The 19,204-nt window shown below is 43.5% G+C and overlaps 1 protein-coding gene across 2 annotated transcripts in view; it reads left to right on the plus strand.

Moving 5' to 3' along the window:
* PLXNA4 (plexin A4) overlaps positions 1 to 19,204 on the plus strand; it is a 408,463-nt gene that overhangs the window by 349,800 nt on the left and 39,459 nt on the right. For both annotated transcript variants that reach the window (XM_072326423.1, XM_072326431.1), the window contains exons 16-23: positions 238 to 405; positions 6,373 to 6,466; positions 7,050 to 7,289; positions 7,561 to 7,707; positions 12,329 to 12,563; positions 12,793 to 12,935; positions 15,940 to 16,208; positions 18,433 to 18,499. In XM_072326423.1, the coding sequence (XP_072182524.1) occupies positions 238 to 405; positions 6,373 to 6,466; positions 7,050 to 7,289; positions 7,561 to 7,707; positions 12,329 to 12,563; positions 12,793 to 12,935; positions 15,940 to 16,208; positions 18,433 to 18,499 (1,363 nt within the window). The remainder of the gene's footprint in view (positions 1 to 237; positions 406 to 6,372; positions 6,467 to 7,049; positions 7,290 to 7,560; positions 7,708 to 12,328; positions 12,564 to 12,792; positions 12,936 to 15,939; positions 16,209 to 18,432; positions 18,500 to 19,204) is intronic.

A 19,204-nucleotide genomic window follows, 5' to 3' on the forward strand; every position in this document is an offset into this window, starting at 1 on the left:
TATGTTTTGAGACCTGAGTAATATTGGCTTGTGTAGTTTTACTTAAGCTGGTGGAAAGGTGATGCCATTTCTCGTGATGAATTTGTCACGCAATACTCAGTCTATTCCTGCAGCAGTGAGTTTCAGCACATCATAGTTAATAGGTTTAAGATCATAGGACCTAGTAGAAAGTAACTGGGTTCTTACTGGTTTGCTTCTTGCAGATCCTTGTTTATGTTTGCTTGCTTCCTCTCACAGGAGATCCACCAAGCACATTGTCTGTAACACCACAGCCTCAGATGAAGGCTTTGAGAAGGTGAAGGTGTCTGTGAGAGTGGACAAGGCCAAGATACATCAAGAGCTGCAATATGAATATGTGGAGGATCCAACCATCCTGAGGATTGAGCCTGAGTGGAGCATCTTCAGGTAAGTATCCCACGGATACATCACACCAGTTCCTTTTATCTTCCACTGTAGCACTGGTACGTTTGTGGTGGTCCCTGATACTGAAAAATGCTTTCATAGAATCATAGAATTACCCAGGTTGGAAAAGACCTTGAAGATCATCAAGTCCAACCGCAGCCTAACCAGTACCCCATCTCTAAAAAAACCTCTGCTAAATCATATCCCTGAGTACCACTTTCCAAGCATTGGGTTCACTAGAAGACACATATTTTTCTAACTCCTTCACAGAGTTCAAGAACTTGCTTTCTGAGAAGATATTAAATGCCAGCAATGTTCTGTATACTCACTACAGCATCTTGTGTGCTCACAGTATGGCGCACCTGGGTCCGGGTGTACCCCAGGGACAACATTTCCAAAGAGCCTAGTGAGGAATGGGCAGGAGCTGTACTTCATACTTCTTCAAACTGACTCAGTGTAGAATGAACCTTCTTAAGCAGAGCACAGCTTCCTAGCTTAATGCAGCAAAATCCAGTTGGAGTTGCTCACCAGAAGCTTGCCTTGGTGTATCCAGTACCCAAATGCTACCTATCCAAGTGATATTACATTCTGTTGGGGCTGTTGTATTCCTAAGGACTTTGATTCTTACTCTTTCTGGTCATGACTTTGTTTTGGGTTACATTGGTCTAAGCCCACACCTTTTCGTGGCCCATTGGTCGTGACTTTGCTTTAGAAAAGAGAGTAGTACCCGGGTTTGAAAGCATTTTGTTACAACCTTCATCTGCTTGTTGGCTTAGGACTAAGTATTCCTTGTTTGGCTATCATGCTTTGAAAGCTCCAGAGCCATCTCCCGAGATGAAACACAAATAAAGTCCTGGGCCCTGCTCTTCTAGAGGGCCTTCCTCCTTGTTGGGTGCTTTTTCACTCTTCAGCCCATTGCTGCTGCATTGTTTAATTTGGAAGGTTCATCTGAAATTGTTTGAGTGGAGCATTTGTCCTCATTGTAGAAGAAATGAAAACGAGACCCAAACGCTCTCGGAATCCTGCAGAAATGATCTCAGGATGAGGGAAATTGGTTATTAAAAGCACTGGTATTTCCTTGAAAAGATATACAATAAGAAATCTCAGTGTCCCCTTCATTCATCCACTGTAGCTCTCTGCTCTCCTGTCAAGCAGGATTGATTGGGGTATCTGGGGATTAGGAGCAGGACTCGTAAATCCCATCAGTTCAGCTCCCCTCCAGAAGATGTTTTCACAAATCAATTAGTGCCTTTAATTACCGTGAGGGAATTTACCGATTTAGCCGGATTGAATCTTTACACATTGAGCTTCAAGCCTTCGTGTCTGGATTTTCCATTTTGAGGTTTTATTTTCAGTCAAGAGTTCAAGTTATCAGTAAAATGAGAAATCACTTTAGTCCTTATTTAAGTGAGTTTAGGGCTGGTTAAAAGGTGCAAGATTGACAGCCAAGGAGAGTGAATTCCTCTGTTATCCCCAGGAAAGTTACAGAATAGGGCCCTTCCTTCTCCTGGCTTCAGACTGGGAGATGAGAGGAGAAGACCTCCACAGCCTTTTGCTCCTTGGTTTCTCTTCTGAAGCTCCTAGCAAGAGACAAAATGCAGCCAAGAAGAGGCTTGAGGTGTACTGGCAAAGTTTTGCTTGGCCATGGGATGCAGAGACTCTGTCCCATTGCTTTCTGACTTGAATCTCCTGTCACCTCTCCCAGCATAGAGCTGTGTTTATTTCATGGGTGCTACCTTACTTTCAGGGTGCGTAGCTGATAGGTTGGATGCCTGAGGCTCTATCCGTCTCATCAGTAAGGTACAGCCTTTCATTTTTACTTCCTTTGGTATCTCTAAAATCAGAAATCATCCACTTGATTGGTGGCATCTAATTTTAACCAGATCTACTCACCTCACCTCTGCCTTCCTGACATTTCTTTTACACCTTTGAATCACTCCAAAAGGTTGTAACCTCAGAGGAGAATGCAGTAGCCGGAATGGCATCTGTGGTTCAGACTGTCTGGGATCTTTTATGAACTATCACTATTAATTTGTGGAGCTCTGCCCTGCAGGCTGTAATGGAGGCAATTAGGGTAAGGCAGCCTCAGAGTGCTGGGTGAACACAGTGCCAACTCAGGTACAGAGAGTCAAACAAGAAATAATTTAATTGAAACATATGGATCTGGAGATAGACTGAGTAGGCTCTTCCTTCCCATATCTGTTATGCAGTGTGATTCATTGCAGCAAATGCACTGTGCTTCTTTGATTCATCACTCCTAGATGAGGGACTAAGCTGTTTTGAGGGACAGATGATTGCTGCTAAACCAGCACTGCAAAATTAGTGAATGAAGGTACCCAGAATGGCTTAAAACCTTCTCAAGTGCCATTTTCCAAGACAATAAAGAAAAGATTATGGATGATTTGTTCCCATAGTCAAATAATAATAATAATAATAAAAGACTTAAGCTGAACAGGCAGGTAACTAGAGTGTTATAAGCTTCCATTAATACTTCTTATCGGTATTTGATTTGAATTATGTCCAGCAAATACACAGGTCTGCAGAATGAAAACTGCTTAGAGCTTTGGGGACAAAAAAGAGTTAAATTGAGAAAGCTCCTGGTGTTGGCATCTCTAACTTTTTGCTGGTCAGCAGCATCTCTCACTGTTTTGGTCTGTCCTGAGCAAGAAGTGGCTGCAGAGGAATGCAATGGGCAGCAGATCTCACATGAATCCAAACAACAGTTGATTTGCTTGATTTGCAAGCTAGACTGAACCTTTAGGTGGGTTTGTGTCTTCAGTGACTATGAGGGTGGACAGTGATAGGACAAGGGGGAATGGTTTTAAACTAAGACAGGGGAGGATTAGATTAGATATTAGGAGGAAGTTTTTTACCTAGAGGGTGGTGACACACTGGAACGGGTTGCCCAAGGAGGCTGTGGATGCCCCATCCCTGGAGGCATTTAAGGCCAGGCTGGATGTGGCTCTGGGCAGCCTGGTCTGGTGGTTGGCGACCCTGCATATAGCAGAGGGTTGGAACTGAATGATCATTGTGGTCCTTTTCAACCCAGGCCATTCTGTGATTCAGTGATATGAATTCTGTGATTCTGTCAGCTTTATTTTTGCATAGGGTAGACCCTTGTCTGATCCACTGCTCTTACTGTGCTTAGTAACTCTGGTCTGAGCCTGTTAAGCTCAATTTCCAAAACAAACAGAGAATTTTTAACACATGGGTTTAAAACTGTATGCACAGACGTGGTTGATTAAATAAAAGGATTTATTTATACATACACACACTCATATATGTATATATTTATATATGCACATGAATTTGATATGTCTGGAACACATTACATTGTTGAGCAAATATATGAAATCTCTTCTAGTTTGAGTCAACAGAGATTCATAAAAATAATACATAACGATAAAAATAATAAGAGCCCACAGCCAAAAACCCACATGAAATGAGATAACGGATAAAGAAAAACTTGGTTTGTGAATTTATCTTCTGGTTTCTGAAAAGCAAGGTCTCCCTGGATGATGTCAAAGATATCTAAGTTGAAAATGAGTTTTGGGGAGGTATTTTTTCTGTAAGGCAGTGATGGGAAAGTTCTCTTATAAGTGAATGTGTGACTTCAGAGGAGATCCCCTTTGTGATCAAGAGAGATCAGCCATTCAAACAGACCTCACAGATATGGCAAAATACACATTTACCCCATGAGAGATTTACCCCATGAGACCCAGATGTGGTCCATAAAGGCACTGATTGAAAGACCACAAGGAGCCTCTCAGAGAAGTATTACAGAAGCACCTGCAGAAAGATGCTGTTTTGACGACACTCGCTGGTAGAGTTGATGGCTTCACCATTACCTATTGCTAAAGACTTGATGTTTGTGGTTCACGTAAGTGTCTTCATGTCTTGGAAAGTTGGCAAGGGCTTTTTTATGGCAGTGGGGAAGCCCTGCTTGTACCATCCTTCCTGCACCTATTCTTAAAGTCATTCTAGATTTACAAGCTTCTTGAGCAATGTTTAAACTAGTAAATACTTAATTCAGGTCTGGTTTTGGTCCAGAAGCCAGCAAGTAGACATACCCTTTATCCATACCATCTAATAATCTTTCTTCCTTGAAAGGCAGAGTAGCTTCATCCATTCTGTTTATTGGAAGTACTCATTGGCCCTTGCTATACCACAAACCATGACCAGACATTGCCTAGGACAATTTAGACCAAGCCAGTGTACAGCTAAGAGCTTAAAAGCATGAATGGCCACCAACCAATGTATGAGCTGATATCATGGCCCTGTTGGGGTTATCAGTGTGGATTAGCTAGAGGGGCTGAAGTACAGGCTGGAACAGGTTGCCCAGTGTGGTGTTGAAACTACCTTCCCTGCAGATGTTCGAGAAGAGGGTAGATGTGGCACTGAGGAATATGGTTTAGTGGCGTGGTGGTGGTGGGCTGATGGTTGCATTGGGTGATCTTAGCGGTCTCTCCAACCTTAATGATCCTATGATTCAGTCCCAGCTAGCTGCATCCAGCTCTCTGAAACCTGACAGCTGCACTGCTGAGCAGATTTGCATGTTGGTGTTCACTCTTACCTGCCCTATCTGATCAGTATTGGAATATATAATAGAAGAACTTGGAAAACAAAGATTAGAACCAGGGGAGATGTGTGGGCCAGCTCAGGCATCTTCCTTGCAGTTTGTCTATCCTCTGGTGTTTTCTCCAGTCTCATGTATAAAACACATCTTTCTCCTTTCATGTGTGCAGAGGTTTACCTGGAAGCTGGAAAGGGATTCTAGGCTTTCTTATCCCCATCCCATATAAATATAGCTGATTTCTGCATGACTTGGAGGGTTGCATAGTCAGGTGTCAAAACTGATGAGGGTGCTTCTCCTCACTGGGAAATCTTCATCTTTGCAGCAGAGGCTGGGCTGTCCATTGATGACATTTCCTCCTTCTATCTTGGATGCTGGAATCCTGACAGTTGAAGTTTTCGCTTTCTCAGATAGTTCTTCCCCTTTCAGCCCTTGCACCCCATCACCTCTGCTACAGGCTTTCATGTGCTGCAAAGGGGGAGCCCATCTGGTTGAGCAGTGCTTGGTTTGAGATGGCCAAACCTTGTGGTGAACCCTTCCCCTCAAGGCAGAGCTCACAGACAACCCGTATCCATTCCTTTGCAGTTTCCTTCCTCCCTCTCCTGAAAATCCCACAAAAGTGGTGTTGATTGCAGATAGAAGAGGCAAGGGAATGGAAAGAAGAATGTTTCTGAAAGCTCTTTCCTTCTGGTGACATAGATTGCATGGAATGAGAAGGGCTCTGTTGATGTCTTGTCTTCTTAAGCTGGTCTGAGAGAGATGTTACAAAAGCAATTAAGTCTACTGAAGGCAGGGTTGTGGCTTTGTTGCCTAGGTCACCCAATGGAAACCAAGTCTGAACACATCAGCTCTGTTTCTTCTTGGTGTTACAGATCTGGGCTCCCTGGCAGAAATGAATTAGGTGGCTCACTGAGGTGGCATTGCCTCATGCAGAATGATGCTTTCTATAGCATGTTTAATATGCAAGACGGAACTACAGAATGCAAATAAGGTAGCACTGAATCCTCAAGAGTTGCTTACACAGGACATATTCTTTGAGGGTTTATTAAAATTCTGGCTTTATGCACTATAAAATGGTCTGTGGACCATTCCGAAAAGCTTCTTTTAGATTTTCTGTTCTCACCACCTAAGTTTGTAGTTATTTAGTCCTAACAGAGAAGATCACCCAGATGCTGCTTAACAGAACAGTTTCTGGAAGCATGAAGTTTTACATATTTCCCCCATATAAATGGATTAAAAAGCCTAGTTTTGTTTTCTTTGCCTTCCTGTGGTACCATGAGATGTGGTCAGACACTTTGCAAACACCATTTAGGAGTACAGATCACCCACTGCTGGTCCATTCAGTCTTTGTATGTATGGACTGGTTTTATGCTCTTCTTTTGTTTCTTTTTCTCTAGTGGCAACACACCCATTGCAGTGTGGGGAACTCACCTAGACCTGATCCAGAACCCTCAGATCCGGGCAAAGCATGGTGGAAAGGAACATGTCAATGTGAGTATTGCTACTAACCTATGAGTGCAAGAGAAGGCATATCCAAAATGTTGATAGGTGCTGCCTAACTGCTGTGGGGGCTGAAACCTCCTTTTGCATCCAGAGGAGTGAGCGTGATTTCTTTTAAGAAAGACACAAAATGGCCAATTAATAGAGACATGGAATGGCTTAAGTTGGAAGGGACCTTAAAGACCCCCTGCCATGGGCTGGGTTGCCACCTGCTTGAACAGGGCCCTGTTCAATTTGACCTTGAACTCCTAACACTTCCAGGGATGGGGCATCCACAGCTTCACTGGGTGATCTGTTTCAGTGCCTCACCACTCTCTGCTGCAGTTCAAACAGTTGTATACACCTGCTCCAGCAGAGCTTTCCCAATCCCTTCCCAGTCTCAAATTGCTGATGGGAATGGGTTATGCTTTGAAGCAGTGAATCACCAGCTTGTCTCTTGGTAAGCAAAGCTTTTCTGCTCCCCAGTGTCCTCTGTGAGTAGATGAGCTAGCATTTCATCAGAAGATATCAGCCTACCAGTAGAGCTGGAGGCATTTTCCTATAAACTCTTCTTGTGTTGGGTTTCTCTCTCCAGAACTGCGAGGTACAGAACAGCACAGAGATGACCTGCCAGGCTCCCGCACTGGCTGTTGACCCCAGTCACCAGTCTGAGCTTGCTGAGCGTCCAGAAGAGTTTGGCTTCATTCTCGACAATGTGCAATCCTTGCTGATCCTCAACAAAACCAATTTCACCTACTACCCAAACCCTATCTTTGAGGTTTTCAATCCCTCGGGGATCTTGGAGTTGAAACCAGGAAGTCCAATCATACTGAAGGTGAGATGGGGACCAATGACTAGATAAGGATGGTCAGACACGTGCTGCTTACTGCCATTTTGTGTCTGCCAACAACCTACTAATCATTGTGGCATCAGCATCCATGCTGTCTTCTGTAGGATTTTTAAGGAGCTTTTACTTACTAAGTGAGTTGTGAACTATGAATGTCAAGTGCAATGTTAACACTGTAGTAATAGAAGTAGAGATGGAAGGAAAACTTCTTTGTAATGTGTTGGTTTTTTTTTGAGTCACGATACTCCTTTCTATCCAGGGCAAGAACCTGATCCCACCAGTAGCAGGAGGGAATGCCAAGCTGAACTACACTGTTCTGGTTGGTGAGAAGCCCTGCGTGGTGACTGTATCAGATGTACAACTGCTGTGCGAGTCCCCAAACCTCATTGGGAGGCACAAGGTGATGGTAAGTGATGCTTGAAACTCAGCCTTTCTTCCATGGGTTGCATGGAAGGGTACAGCAATGTGTTTCTTTCACCATTTGCCTTCTGTAGAACCTAGAAATATCAGAGCCCTTTCTCAATACAATACCCATGTCAGTCAATCCTGGAAGGGTAACTTGGAGATCTTTTCAGACAGTGGGGGACCTTTTGGAATCATTAAGAGCTTAGGAAGATTTTCCTCTTTCTTTGTGCAGAAGAACCCCAGATGCTTGTGTGAATCCATATGTGTAGCTTATTCCCCACATGACAAACTGTGTTAAATTTATCAGTTTCCAACAATTGGCAACATAGTGGTGGCTAAAATTTGTGCAGGATATGGACTGTAGTCTGACTTTGAGATTTTGACTTCCATGCAACTTCGTATGATCTTGCATATCCTTCCTGGAAACCTGTAAAAAATGAACCTAGTGATTACATCAGAGGGAGCTTCCTCCTCTCTCCTCTGATTTATTCACTCCTTTACTTTCCTCTCAGTAATTTGCATGCCTCAGTGCTCTTGCTTGATAAACAGCATACCAGCAAACTCGTCCGAGTTGTGCAGAGCTGCGGGTGGAAGCAAGACATAGCTGACAGCAGACATACAGATGATCAATGCTTCTCATTGCCCATGATCAACGTTTTTTCCAGCTCTCTGTTGCCCTCCCAAATCTGATATGTACTTATTTAATTCAATGTAATGACATTTGCTGACTTTCATGGAGAGACGATGCCTTCCTCTTTAAAACAAGGGGGATTTTCTTTTAGAGAATTGCGTGTTTATGGTGACTGTGTTGAGTCCCATTTGTGGCTGCTGCTGGGAGACCTCATACTGGCTACTTCACTTTTCAGTTCCATATTTTGTCATTTGGAAAATAGAGTTAATAATCCTTTTCAGCCACACACAAATACTGTGGCTCTCAATTCATTGCATTTTAATACAGTCCAAGAACAATAGCAAACATAAGATTTACTCTGTGTAAATATGAAAGCTTTGGAACAGGGCAATATATGTTGCCTATAATTTTCATGAGTTTCGTTAAACGTATGTTAAGTCAGAGAGGGATAGAAACGATCCAAAAGAGATAAAACTCAAAGTCAGGTGAGCAATAATCAACTCATGGGAATCGGGGAGGGTGAACATCTGGCCAGGCCTTACTAATTGGGAAGACTCCTCTGTTCCCACAGCTTGGGACAGCTTAAGAGAAACCTCAGAGAAAGAAATAATCCCTTTTTGAGGATGCTGATCAAACAAGAGATACTGCTGGAAAATATGAGAAGGTGGTTGCATTGAAGCCTATTGATGAGCATCGCTGTTAGGGGCAATTCACAGATTTCCTTGTCTAAAGCCAACAATGAGGCAAGCCTTTGACAGGATCTGGGCTGGGAACCAAACACAGAAGCTCAGCTGTGATGGAGGCCAGTGCCCAAGGATGGACTTTGCGTCTGTAACTTACCAGGGGAACAGCTGGGTTGGGAAATGCCTCCTCCACCATGGCACAGCAGCTCTGTTTCCCATACATCACATGAATATCACTCTGATGGTTGGGATAATTGACAGGTAGCTCTCTCAGGTCCTTCCCCTGCTTCTGATGATGATTTCCTGTGCGACCTTGAGCAAACTGCTGAGAGAACTCTTCCCTGCAAAGTGAAGCAGCCTAGATCTGAGAGGGGACCATGGCACTGAACACTGTGATAATTTCAAAGGGAAGGAAGAGTGACAGTGACACATGTTGGTGTCAGCATGTTTTTGCTCTACTTCAGCTTTCTTTTAGACAATCACCGAGTTAAGTACTTGAAAAAATATATATTAAAGCAAACAACACACACTCACACAGAAGGCAGAACAGTGGTTGATAAAGATAGCTTAAAGCCTGGAGAAAAGCTCTTCTTCAAGTGAAAGAAACATAGACGAGGAGGATCCATGTGTAACCATAGTAGAGAAGGCCTGCAATGTAGAGATGGAGAACATTAGAAGGAGTGCTGACATTCACTTACAGACAGAAAGTTACACTGATGTCTTTGTATAGTGAATGGAGAGATGGTCAAATGTACTGACTGACATTCAGGGCACAGTTCGTGTCACTCAAAGCCAAATACGTTTTGTTCATGCAAGCTTGCACTAGGAAAGACACTATCATAGTCAAGTTTCGTACAGTAGGAGTTGAAGAAACTCTCTCTTGAACCACTATAGGTGGTCCCTACATCTTTGCTAGAAAATAACTGGCATCTGCCATAGTGCCATTTAGAGAAACACCAGTTTAATAGGCTGAACAAGTGACCAAACTGTTGTTTAATGGTACAGAGTTCGGTTATCTGGAAGTTGATTCCTTGGAAAAAGTGCAGGACCTAAGAAATAAAGTAGGGTTATTTCTCTATATTCTCCTGTTTCATTTTAGTGCTCACAAATAGCATTACAGCCTTGCAGGCTTTCTTCTCCAAGAGACACATACCCTTAGATCATGGCAGTCTGATTTATGGACTGTGAGGATTTCTCAGTGTTGAAAACATCTTTTGAGAGGAACTTTGCTAGACATCTACCTCTAGGAGTCCAGATTCTCTACAATTAATGGAAAGAAGCAGCAACTTCCTCTGAACATCTCATCCTGATGTCAAAGCAGATGTCAAAAGCAACTCCTGTGAACCACATGCCAAAATTGCCTTTTCTCTGCATTGACCCTAAAAGCATGAGATGATGTCTAACTCAGATGTGCACATCAAAAGTTTGGTGAGAGAAATCCCACTCGTGGAGCCAGGCCGTTCTGTGGGTTTTGAGGACAGTCTTGCACTGGGGTTTGGGTTGGGATTGTTTGACTCTGGTCTGATATTCCATCAAAGGGCTCATTGCACTGCTAGGTCTGGATGAAAAAGGCCACTGTAGGAAACAGAAAATGATGATAATGACTCCATTTATTGATCCACCGTGACAGGAAGGAAATTGTGCAAACTAGTGAGCCAATTTTGCTGTCATCTTGGGAGGATTTGAGACAGTGGCCTATGTCAGAAGGCAATAGCTTCCAGTGAGAAGATTGATGTTTGACTTTGGAAGTTTATCTTAGCTGAACTCGCCACATGCCCGTACCAAACATCTACCCTTTGCAAGCTTTATGAAGTGGAATTTAACTTTATATCTTGGAATAGACAGGAAAAATAGGAGCTTCTGCTTCCTTGACTTACATGGGTGCTAGATTGTTCCTTGGCCAATGAAGATGCTCTACATGCATCCATGTCATGCTAAAGAACTTGTCATCTAACAGTATTAATTGGTCAGATGAGCTTAGGTTTGGTTTAGTTTCTCATTTTGGGCACTGTTGTGGACTCCATGATCCCTTCCAACTCAGGATATTCTATGATTCTATGTTTTGAGAACCTATCTCCAAATACTTAGAGGTATTCAGGGCATAAAAGGATCTTGTGGATGGAAATAGCATATTCCATACTGTCACCTTTAGTCTGACCAAAATAAAAAGATTCAAGCTAGGTTGCTGACCAAGACACACTGAGGAACAGGCTGCAGCCAGTGCTAGTGCAAAACAGAATAGGAATACAGAGATTTGTGTTCCTACTCTCTCTATTCCTATTCTCACTACTGTGGTAGTGAGAGGCTCTCACAACATCATGATACTTCAAACTTGCTTGCATGGCATCTTCCTAGGTTTCATGCTGATCCATAAGCAGAGTGTTCCCATACTAAAGCACACTATTAAAAACTTTCCTTATATATTTCAGACTAGTCGGTAGTACTTTTCCCACTGCCACTCAAACTTATCCTGTTTTATAGATAGCCTCAAGCATCCTTGCAGTAGCCTTGAACAAGTAAGCGCCCTGTGGGATTACTTTTGGGAATGGTGTGCATGTTGTGTAAATGGTCTCCCAACAGACTTTCTTCAGCAGGGTGTTTTGTTGGGTACACAGCAGTACTGCCCGCAGGGTTTCTTTCCTGCTATTAAAAGCAAGATCTCACAAAGACACTTGTCCCAGTGTCTTGGGAACCTCCTCTGACTGGCTGCCTGTCCCACTGGTAAGCAAGCAAAGTCCTTTAGCTCATGTGACACAACAGAGCCTGCAGCTAGGCAAGGGGCTGTAAAGAACATGGGCCAGGCTCTGTGGCTTTTACTTTCCAGATAGAGTTTTCTCAACTTGAAGAGTGGAAAGTGAATTATGACGCTGATTTCTGCATTCCCAATGCCTTAACCCATAACGAAGTTAGGGCCCATCAGACCATACCCAAGAATCACGTATCTTGTATGCATTCTGGGACTGATATCAAGACAGTGCATTGCTGTTTAGGACAGGGGAGGAAAACCCCAAATGATCCCTACATTGATATATAGCCGAGGCTTTGGGACTGGTAAGACTAGTCTCACTAAAAATCCTCTGCTGATTTGGTTTATGGTGGCACTACCAAAGGAGCTGCTTCCAAGTGAGATTTCAGGTGTTTTTAATCATTCTGTATCCAAGTACTTCATACTCTATTTAGCTTGAGAAGTCATCATTCATGTGTTATCATATGAGTTTGACTTGCATAGCAAGTCTTTATTGGGATGATGATGGACTTGGTTTGTTCTTCTGTTTGTTCAATGCAATTTTTTCCTGCCTTCCCTCCAGGCTCGTGTAGGAGGGATGGAGTTCTCCCCAGGGATGGTCTACATCTCTCCAGACAGCCCTCTCAGCTTGCCAGCTATTGTCAGCATTGCAGTGGCAGGTGGTCTGCTCATCATCTTCATCGTGGCTGTGCTGATTGCCTACAAGCGCAAGTCCCGAGAGAGTGACTTGACCCTCAAACGCCTGCAGATGCAGATGGATAACCTGGAGTCCAGGGTGGCACTTGAGTGCAAAGAAGGTATGATGAGGAAAGAAGGCTGATATAGTGTCAAGAGAAAGGAATCCAGCTGCAGAGCTTTGAGCCAAAATATCACAGGGAGAATTGAGACTGCTCTTGTCTATCTTCTTCCTCTCCATCTGTTGCTTCTCCATTCATGTCTCATTCATGTGAGGCTGATTGTCTTGTCCGTTATGATGAGAGAGACCTGAACTGTTATTGATATATGTTTTGTTGGCTTTTGTGTCAGCTTTTGCAGAGCTGCAGACAGATATTCATGAGCTGACAAGCGACCTGGATGGAGCAGGGATCCCTTTCCTCGATTACCGAACCTACACCATGAGGGTGCTTTTCCCTGGCATTGAAGATCACCCAGTCCTCAGAGATCTGGAGGTATCAGCATTGCCAGCTGCAAGATGTGTTGTGACAGTGGAAGGGACATGATAGCTTACAATACTGTGTCTTACCAGGGACAAAACAGTACCTCATTTACAGTCTAGATTGGAAAAGGATGATTTTTACTGTATTAGATGTTAAATTCTGTTTGAATTTCACCTTTTCTGTGCTCTGTGGTTTGCAGTGAGGTCAGATATATAAGGCATCAATCTGCCCATTAACCCACCCTTGTGTGCCTCCTGCATCCCAGCTCTCAATACTGCAGCAGTGCAAGGATGGCGAGACACTGCCCAGCTCTGCTAGTGTCTGCATGCTGCCTGCATTACCTCATTGGCAGCATGAGTTTTACAGGCCTAGATGACATTGTCCATTCTGGTTCAAGGCTTGGCAGATAGACAGGACCTGCTCTAGGAATACTTGAGTCAGAGAAGCAAGTCATACACTATGGCCAAGACCAGCAAGGTCCTTGGCTGAACTCTGTTTATAGTCTCTGGCAAACTCTGTGCCTCAGAGAGGTTCTGGCATGGAGGGTTTCCTGGAGGCAAAAACTTGAGTTAGTTGGCAGAGAAGAGGAATAGGATTTGGCACAGGCAATTTCATGCTTGGCTGGTTGTATAATCAGAGGTTCCTGCTACTTTTTGCTTCTATACTTAAAGAGAGCCAAACTTCATCAAACTGTAAGGTGAGAACCATTAAAAAATGAACTGGAAGCAATGAGGACTTGTGCTAAAGACTAGGAAGCTGCAGAACACATTGGTTACTGTAGAGATTTGCCTTTGGGATACAGTATAGCCTCAAGCTGCTTTCCCTCAGGAAATGCAGCTCAGCAGCTTCAGCAAATGAGCACACAAGATGAGTAGCAATTAATTTCTCCTCCATGTACATACAAACACTTTTATCATACCCACAGCTGGTTTCAAAGTGTGTATTCATTAACTTCAGCCAGCTGACCACCAAAGAGTATCTGAACCCTACAGAGTTTTTAGCATGGATGCTCTCATATGAAGATATGTGGAGAGAGACACAGAGTTTCAGTCTGCCACCTTTGATTTCCTTGGGCACGTTCAAAGTCAAAGAATGGGACTCTGAGCTACTTGATCTAGCTGTGGGTGTCCCTTGTTCATTGCAGGGAGTTTGAGTAGATGATCTTTAAGGGTCCGTTCCAACTCAGTTCTGTGATTCTATGATCTCCCCTTCCTAGTTATCTTTTTCATATTTGGTTTTCTACCCCCTTAATCCACTCTATTGCTTCTACAGTTCTTTCAGTGTCAAAATCATTGGATACCAGTAAACCAGGGAAAGCAGTTTCCATTCTGCTCCTTACTCTGTAGCACCTAGATGGAGCCAGCACTTACTGGGAAAAGGCCCCAGAGATCCTCAAGTCAGCAGGTCTTATTTATTTCCAGCTCATTTGCTAATTAACTGCTTCCAGATGTGTTACAAAATTCTTTCTCTTGTTATTTGTTTTAATACTACATAGTAACCTGGGGATAGACGATACTAAACATTCAACCATAATTATTAGAGGGATGAGTGGTAGTGGTTGGTTGATTGTCTCAAGCTATTTAGTAAGTAATTTATTTTCAGTTTGCAAAAACAGTTAAGATCTCTCATTCCCAGAATGAAAAAGTAATGATTCTTTATGGGGACTTGCATGACTTGCTCATTTAAGCACGCTAACATGGATTAAAGCACCAAATCGAGATGGTTAATACATTCTTACAGCAGAGGCATGTGTTGCTCTGTGTTGTCAGTCTCCTGCTTTCAGGAGTGTTTTTTGAAGGGAGGAAAGAAACGTGGAGGAATGAGTTTGGGGTTCTCATTTAGGACTCACTGGTGTAGCACATAAAGGGATGAAGTATACCCATGGAACATGGATTAATTTTGATCCAGAGACAGAGGGGCAGGAAAGGATTATGCCCACTGTAGAGTGTGGAATCCAGGGTTCGGTGTTGAGATCCTAAATTGTTCTACACCAAACATGGTTCACCAGCCCTTCACAAATGAGACATATGCATCATCTTATCCATTGCCCTGTCTCTAAACGATCTCACCTCCTAAGCCCCAGGATCCTACTGCCTTAGGACATCACTGAAAATAGTTTCCAGCTCTGTGCCTTCTGACACCTTCTTCTATCTGTGGTTCAGTGGTGATGGGTTGATGTTGGACTACAATCTTTTAGTGTTTTTTTTTCCAACCTTAATCTTTGTGTGATCTAGTTCTTCAGACCAAGACCCAGCTCCATGCCCAGCACCTCAGTTTCTGTCTCTCTGCATCTATTTGTCTCCTCAAAACATGACACCTGGACCTCTTTCTCTCATTATTATTAGTACTGTCTCCCCCAGCTCATTAAGCAGGGTCCCAAACCCATGCCTCATATATTGCACCTTCCCTGTGTTTAGGCAGCTACTGAAGTGCAGCTGATCTGTCATTGTTTGCTGGGATGAGATAAGGAGACCTTCATAGGTCCAGACCAATGGGAGACCCACGTAACCCCATGCTTTCCAACATTGACTCAGACTATTTTTCTCTTTAGGCAGGTTTCTTGCAGGGATTAAAAAGAGATGTTAAAGGGGGATAGAGTGAGACTTCAATCTGACAGCAATAAGAATACAATATACTATGATACCACATCCAGGCATCAGCAATTTCCTCTGGATGTGCTGTTCAGAGAGAGAGTAGCAGAGCTTGAAAATAACCACCTGGCTGTGGTTGGAATGTCTGCCTGTCTTCCTAACTATCAAATGACTCTCTTCCTTCTTAAAGAACTATACTCCAAAATGCAAAACTTTTCTTTCTTTTTAATGTTCTTTGGTGTTGGAGGCAGCTTTTCCTTTTCTGTATATCAGACCTGACTTCTGTATGTTGTTGATGAATTATATAGCTGGAAGAGATGGAGGGCTAAGAGCAGAGAAGTAGCACAGTGTGTATGACTCACTTGGGACTGTCCTGACAGTGAGCAGTGAAAGAAAGGTATTAACTTTTTTTTCTTCTCATACAGGTCCCTGGCTATAGGCAAGAACGGGTGGAGAAGGGCCTCAAGCTCTTTGCACAGCTCATCAACAACAAGGTTTTCCTGCTATCCTTCATCCGCACACTGGAGTCCCAGCGCAGCTTCTCCATGCGCGATCGTGGCAATGTGGCCTCTCTGATCATGACGGTGTTACAGAGCAAGCTGGAATATGCTACTGATGTCCTCAAGCAGCTCTTGGCTGACCTCATAGACAAAAATTTGGAGAGCAAGAACCACCCCAAACTGCTGCTCAGGAGGTAAAGATATCCAGGGTTGGGCAACCTGCGACCCACTATCTAACACAAGCATGCAGTTCCATTTTGGATGAAAATGATGTATTTGCTTGATTTTGGTTCATGGAGCAAAGTATGAAATTGTATGTAGCCGTAGCTCACATGACCCCGTACAGCTGGCATGAAGCTGTTTGCAGGGAAAGGTGGATAAGGCAAGTAGGGATGAGTGAAGGCTTTGCTTTCCCTTACTGGTTTGCTGCTCTCTTCCTTCAGCCAGTTATTGAAAATTTTACTACTCTTGCATTATCTGTGGATTTTAATGTGAATCTTCAGAAAACTTCATAAGAGCAGCATGAGGCCACATTTCATAAGCCTTATTCTGGACTTGCGCTAGACCAACAAGTATGTGACATAGAACAGGCTGTGTGATATACTTGGACTACGTGGTGAGTAAATTGGAAGTTGCCTTATCATGCCTTATCATGTGGACAAATCTGCTGTGCTTCACGTTTCTGAGTGACCTACATATGCAGTCTTTGTCAGCTGCATTGTGTGGTCTCCTGTCTCTTCCTGATCATTGGCTTTTGGAGCCAGTTGAACCCAGAAAGCAGAGCTGAGCAGGACAACAGAACTGGTTTCATTTGTGTTTGTGCTTCACATTCTAATCTCCAGAGTTGTGTGGAAAACCTTGAATATGCCGCTCTGTAGTTAATATAGTCTCCTTGCTTAGGGAAAGGCAGCATTTTCTCCTTTTTTAGGATCATATTAATCTTCTTTCTGTGGTCTGAACCAACCCTTCTGCTTGAAGTCAGAACTTTAAGTAAAAAAAAGGGGATGGATGGCCTTTGCCACTGCTCAGAGCTGTGTTTGAGGTGCTCAGAGCTGATTATAATGGATGGCTCAGGCAGAGAAGAGGTTTGTGGCGCCTGCTGGGAAAGTTTTCTTCTGACACGCAGCCCATCATGAGGTACCAGCAAAAGGAGGAGCAGGAGGCATTTCCTGGCATTCAGAGTAGCAACACCAGGGGCAGAAAATGGTCTTTGCTTCCTCATTGTTTGAATGCCTGAGTCCTATAGCCTGGCTGGCAACCTCCCTCTGGCTGTCCTCAGCCTTCCTCTCTGTGCTTCTCCTCTGATGCTTGTTGTCACTGCCTTCTTCCAGTTATCCCTTCATTTATCTTTGCCTTTCATTTCCCCTCCCTCCATCTCCTTATCTTCTCTAATTGTTCATCCCTGTCTTTTCCTGAATCCCCCATTTTCCCCTTTCCAGCTTCTTCCAGCTCTTTTCTAACCGTAATCCCATTTGTTGAGAATGCACTTTGGCCTTTGTCAGGCCACATGTGAACGTATGATTGGCTCCATTCCATGACCCTGACTGAGGGGAGCACAGGGCAAACAGGCTGGGTTTGACAGATGGAGTCTCTTGAGAGAGACACAGCAGTGATCACTGTAGACAAAAGAAATGAGACCGATGTTATGCTGAAAGACTAAGGAACCTAAAAAGCAACCTACAGCCTGAAGCAAGATACTTTGAATGGCCTTGGTGATAGCCAGGTCTAGCAAGACCCACATTTACTCATTCAAGGAAGCACTCTTGCTTTCTTCTTGAGCAGAAGCAGTTCGTGCATTGGAAGCAACACAAGCTTATCGTGTGCTCCTGGTGCCCAAACCCAGTTAACAAGTACAAGTCGGTTAATCTGTAGGAAAAGTTCATTCTGAAGTCACAAGATTGATTTTTGCTTGGTTGAAAACAGAGTTCAAGGGCTACAGGAATTGCTCTGAATGTGCCACATTGACACAGTGAAGATTATAATTACTCTCAAATGCCAGGGAGATAATCGCTACCAGATAAGTATTCTCTAGAGATTTAGATCTGCCTTAAGTACTTATATGACCTACTCATCTGTACGGCCTAACTGTGAGCTCCTCATATTTGATGGATTTATCCTCCCCAAGCATCTCTGAGGTTCTTCTCTTTCGTTGATGGAGAAAATGCAGAACAGGTATATAGGGACTTTCCTAGTCATTGGAGAATCACAAGGGCAATAAGGACTTTCTAGAAGGTTTCCTAGATCCAAAACTAAAGCGGAGACCCTAAGATGTGCTTAATCCTGATGGTATTGTGCCTGATTTCCTGTGGGGCTTGGTGATCTGGACAATAAGATGCAGAAAAGCAATCTCCAGACCTTAGAGATGACTAACATGACTAACTTATTCCAATTTTCTTTTTTATCCTGGTCTTATTTTAGGACAGAGTCTGTAGCTGAAAAAATGCTCACCAACTGGTTCACCTTCCTTCTGTACAAGTTTCTCAAGGTAAGATAAGTAATGGGCCCTGAATGAGCAGTTGCTTTAATGCATAGCTTCTTGGCAAGGTGTAGTTGGGGTAGCATTGACTTTGCATGACAGTGATCAACTTGAGACACCCTCTGAGCCCACTTGTTCCTACTGTAAGGTCTCCTTTGAGAGTTATGTAATAATAATTTAAAAAGAGGCTTTCAGCCTTTGAGTCCTATCATTAATGGCTGGGTGATGATATGTCCTAATGTAGACCTACACTGAGCCCTTAGGCGTGCTAATGGTTGTGATCCCATACTCACAGCCAGCCTTTTGGAGAGAGATGCCTTTTCACCTTGCCCTGACTTCTCAATGCAGTTGCCAGATCTCCCTACATCTCACGTTACGTCATTTGGACGAGATAACCAACCTCTGCTTGGAAATTCAAAGCTTTACAGCCCCATTCCTCTGAGCCTTTCCAACCCCCAGGCACAACCTGTCAAAGGCTGAATGCATGGGGAAGTTTTGAAGGTCCCTGCAAGGTAATTTCAGTGACTCTAGTATCAGATTCCCACTTGCAGCTGAAAGGAAAGGGTACAAGGAGGTGACTCTCTAAAGCACTGCTTTTATAAGTCTTTCCACCCACTCAGCTACTTGTCTTCCTGCCTTAGCCTGAACAGTGGCCTGATAAGTGCATGAGACAGGCACACAGAAGCAATATGCTGCTGGCAGATAAGCTAATTA

This window comes from Excalfactoria chinensis, chromosome 1 (assembly GCF_039878825.1).
Source record: "Excalfactoria chinensis isolate bCotChi1 chromosome 1, bCotChi1.hap2, whole genome shotgun sequence".
NCBI lineage: Eukaryota > Metazoa > Chordata > Aves > Galliformes > Phasianidae > Excalfactoria > Excalfactoria chinensis.